Source organism: Octopus bimaculoides, chromosome 17, assembly GCF_001194135.2.
Source record: "Octopus bimaculoides isolate UCB-OBI-ISO-001 chromosome 17, ASM119413v2, whole genome shotgun sequence".
In the NCBI taxonomy this organism is placed as follows: Eukaryota; Metazoa; Mollusca; class Cephalopoda; order Octopoda; family Octopodidae; genus Octopus; species Octopus bimaculoides.
Window position 1 is genome coordinate 28,256,240 of NC_068997.1, and position 4,875 is coordinate 28,261,114.

The 4,875-nt window shown below is 38.0% G+C and overlaps 1 protein-coding gene across 3 annotated transcripts in view; it reads right to left on the bottom strand.

Annotated features, from left to right (window-relative positions):
* The window catches only part of LOC106870691 (natural resistance-associated macrophage protein 2), a 32,138-nt gene that overhangs the window by 16,226 nt on the left and 11,037 nt on the right, over nt 1-4,875 (bottom strand). For all 3 annotated transcript variants that reach the window (XR_008265826.1, XM_014916851.2, XM_014916853.2), the window contains exon 5: nt 3,438-3,576. Coding sequence is in view for 2 of the 3 variants with exons in the window: in XM_014916851.2 (XP_014772337.1) it covers nt 3,438-3,576 (139 nt within the window). In the remaining variant the exon portion in view is untranslated. The remainder of the gene's footprint in view (nt 1-3,437; nt 3,577-4,875) is intronic.

The following is a 4,875-nucleotide window of genomic DNA, read 5'->3' on the forward strand; positions in this document are numbered from 1 at the left end:
CTCATCCAAGTCTTTTTAGGACTTCAGACTTTCAGCTATGAATTTCACTAAGTCAATTTCAAATCATCCAACCATTTAGATTAGTAAAGGACATATTGATAATATATCATCATCATAGTTGTTTAACATCCGCTTTCCATGCTGGCATGGGTTGGATGGTTTGACTGAGGACTGGTAAGCCAGATGGCTGTACCAGGCTCCAATCTGATCTGGCAAAGTTTCTGCAGCTGGATGCCCTTCCTAATGCCAACCACTCTGAGAGTGTAGTGGGTGCTTTTCACATGCCACTGGCACGAGGGCTGGTCAGGTGGCACTGGCAATGACCATGCTTGAATGATGCTTTTTATGTGCCACCCTAAAAAAAACAATGGAATTGCCATGGCTGAAATTACATTGATCATAGATCTGCATGATCATAGTTGACCTAGGGCTAAAGAACAACAAAAACAGCTGCTACAGCTACAACCTGTGACCACTCCTTAAGTGCATCAATCTCACCAACTATGGAGAGCCTGTGAAAGGTTATTGGCATTGCCGACCCCTTTTCTAGTAACTTATCAACAAAAGATATCAGCTGATCAATTTCGATAAAGAGTAAACAAGAGTACTTTAAAACTGTGTTGAAAACAACTTTTTTTTTTCCTGTTTGATCGTTGTTGCTGTTGTTGTTATTACTGTCATGTTGCAGTCAGTTGTAATGAAGCAGTTAAATGATATATGCAGTGAAGATAATACAAACTTGAGAACATACTTAAATAATACTTTGCATGAAGTAGGTGAGTCGGGGAGCAGTGCAGTAGTCAGATAATGTTATCTGAAATACGTAATATAGCACCCAAGGCAAGATACAACTGTCTGACTGTCCATTCTATTTTTAAGTTAACAGAAGCTGTAACTGTCAAGATTATGTCAATGTTTGAGAAGGACAGAACTAGAAACCTAGTTAAAGATCTGTGTCAACCTGAATTAGATTGAAAGGGAAACAGGTGAGAGCTTTGCAATAAGAAGAGCATCCAGTTGAATAGAATCTGCTTCAATGAGTTTCATTTGACCCATGTTGTCGTCTTTGGTGGCACCACATTTGTCACCATCATCTAATGTCTGTTTTCCATGCTAGCATGGCTTGGACAGTTTGGCACAAGCTAGCAAGCTGGAGAGCTGTACCAGACTTTATTTGTCTGTTTTGGCAAGGTTCCTATGACAGCATGCCTTTCCTAATGTCAACCACTTCACAGAATGTACCAGATGCTTTTTATGTGTTTCCAGCACTAGTGTTTTATACATGGCACCAGCATGGATGCTTTTCATGTAGCACCACTGCTTTTTGCATGGAATCGTGGTCATTGAAATAGCAAAGGGGCAAGAATAAGAATAGGGTGGAAAAAGTCCAAGAAGCTATTAGGTTGTTCCGAAAATAATGGCCGTTCTAATTGTTGTGTTTTGAAACGCAATTTTACTATAGTATTTTAATATTTTAGGTGATTTTCAACTTACTTAATAATTGATGCATGTTCTTTAATAATTTTCTACTTATTTCAGACAGAAAACATTCTTGAAGCATAGGCGCCCTTAATTATGAACATGACAAAAAAGGACCATCGCTTACTTTTCTTGCATGAGTTCAAGCTTGGGCACAATGACTCCCAAACTGCTGCCAATATTAACAGAGCATGGGGAGAGGGGTCTACAAGTGATCACACAGTATGAAGGTGGTTTCAGAAATTCTGTAGTGGTGATGAGAGCCTTGAAGATGAAGAAGGTAGAGGACAGTGATGCAGTCTTGACAATGAACAATTGAAAGCAATTGTTGAACAAAACCCATGTCAAAGTGTCAAAGAAATGTCTCAGGCACTTGGTGTTGGTATTGCAACAGTCTCACACAATCTGCAGAAGATTGGTAAGGTGGAAAAGCTCGATAAATGGGTACCACATGAGCTCAATGAAAATCAAAAAGTTTGGCGTTTTGAAGTGTGCTCAATGCTCTTTCTGCGAAACACCAATGATCCTTTTCTTGACCGAATAGTCACTTGTGACGAAAAGTGGATCCTTTATGATAAACATAAAAGATGAAGTCACTGGCTTGATCATGATGAGTCACCCAAACATTTCCCAAAGCCAAAGTTGCATCAGCAAAAGATTATGGTGATTGTCTGGTGATCTGCAATAGGTGTTGCCTATTACAGCTTTCTGAAAGCCAATCAGAACATTACAGCAGTGATTTACTGCAATCAACTTGCTGAAATGCATGCTCACTTGCAAGAACTGAGATCTGCATTGATGAATCGATGTGACCTAATTCTGCTCCACAATAATGCAAAGCCACATGTTGCAAGAATGATGCTGCAGAAACTCATAGACTTGAGATACGGGACTTTACAGCATCCTCCATATTCTCCTGATCTTTCACCCACTGACTACCATTTTTTTAAGCATTTAAACACATTTTAAAGTGAGAAAATTTTCAGGTCCAAAAAAATGAAATTGTTCACAAAGAAAAGTATTAAGATCAGACTCTTGCCAGTAACAATGGAATTTCACACAAACACACACACATGCTACAAAAACAACTAAACAGAATATACACCTACAATTGTCATCACCATCACCAATTAAAATCCGATTTCTGTGCTGACATGGGTCAACAGAAGCTGGCAAGCTAGAGGTCTGTGCCAAGCTCTACTGTTTGTTTTTCCTAACACCAACCACTTCACAGAGTGTACTGGGTGCCTCTTCATATAGCACCAGCACCAGTGAGGACACCAAGTACCTTGCAAGACAAAGACCCCTCAATTGAGAGGAGGGTGGTGGTATTGAGGGAGGTGGCTTTGTGTCAGATGATGAGGGAGGGACAGCAACAGGTGTCTTGCTGCAGTGGAGATACACGGCTATGGACTGAGGCAAGAGTAGAAGATACGTTTGTTTGGTTTGACTAATAGATCAGCTGAAATGAGATGATGTATATACACAACCAAAGTCTATTTTGTGACCTTAAACTCTATACTACTCTCTCTTTATCTAAATTTTATACATGTTGCCAATCAAAATACTTCCTCTGATAAACAATCCTACTTGAAATATTTTTGATTCCAAACTGGTTATAAACCATCTGGTTATAAACCAAGCAAAATTAAATTATACATATTTAATTTAAACCTTCAGAAATATGACTTGTCTAGTTTCTTTCTATTAAATGCTGCCTTAATTTAATTTAATCTATAGACTGGCATGACTTTCAATTGGCTAAGCTTTGGTGTCACATAAGAAGCAGCCAGTACAGTCTGGTGTTAGGAAGGGCATCCAACTGTAGAAAACATGCCTAGACTGTAGCCTGAAGTAACTCGAACACTTGCCAGCTCCTGTCACACCATCCAACCCATGCCAGCATGGAAAATACATGTTAAATAATGATGATGTTGCTCAAATAAAATGCAACATACCAGGTACATGAAACACACTGCCATCATAGTGATTAGAAGACCAAAGAAACCTTCCAGTATCTTCAGTCCTAGATTTTCCAGGAATAAAAAAGTGAATGTGTCCAAACCAGTGATTAAAACACCAGCCCATACTGGAATCCTGAGAAAGAAAGAAAAAAAAAACCTTAATTACAAAGGTGTTAAAAACATACAGTTGTACACAAATAAATATGTGTATGCATTTACAAACGTGAGTGCCTATCTATCTGGAAATAGCTATATTCTGTATGCAAACACTAAGAATGTTCTCTCTTTTCTTTCAATTCTTATATTATTAACATTCTATGAAAAACAGAAAACAACATACATTCCTTGAATTTCCCTCAGAATTTAATCATTTTCAGCTTTAAACCTTTTGATGCCAATCTGCCTGACATCACCCTTACGTGTTTGATACAAATTTCCTGTTTTAAATGATTTAAATTAAAATCTTCCACAAAAATTTAATATTTACTCACTTTGCAAACAGCAGCTTAACAATGGCAGTGCATTTCAAGAGAAATTTGGTAGCAAAGGGGTTGATATAATGTCTCACTTCGTAAAATCTTTATTTAACTAATAAATAACAGGTTAAATCATGCTGACCATTTCTAAAGAGAACGAAATAGTGCTATACATGATTACCACCAATTAGAAACAGAATTTTGTAATAAAAATAAGTTAAATATGTGAATTCTGTATATCTTTTGCTTATAATTCCTTAATTTCAAAGTCTAATTTTTAATCCTGCCTCATATTATAAAGAAATGATTATTTCCCTTTTAATAGCTACCAGCTCTAGGGAAACTATGTGTGTGTGAGTGAGAGAGAAAGAGAGTGTGTGTGTGTGTGTGTGTGTGGAAATATACACATATATAGGGTACCATTTTATATTTTTAATTTTGTGCAAGCACATTGTTTTTGATTTTGTTGACTACATAGTATAGTAGGGTCAGTTGGGCACTATCTGTGAGAAAAACAACACCATGATGCAATTCACTCTGCTAGAAATTGTGAAACAACATGCTGTATTGCTTGGCATTAGTGCCGGAAGTTCTAATACAAACTGATGGTGAACACACAAAACAACCATTGACTTGTCATGTCTCCAAAATATGTACAGAAAGTTATAAAAATCAAATATCCAGTCAACATCATGGTGTTTGGAGTGATCATTAGTGATAGCAATGTTATGCCTCCATTCAACTTCTCACATGGCCTCAGACTGAACATGGAGGCCTACATCAAGTGCCTGGAGGAGATAGTGCTGCCCTGGGTCAAGAGGGTGGCTGCTGGAAGACCCTGTGTCTGACAACAGGTCTCTGCACCATGCCACTCAAGCAGAAGAACCTAGTCATAGCTGTCAGACAGTTATGACTAGGTTCTTCTGCTTGAGTGGCATGGTGCAGAGACCTGTTGT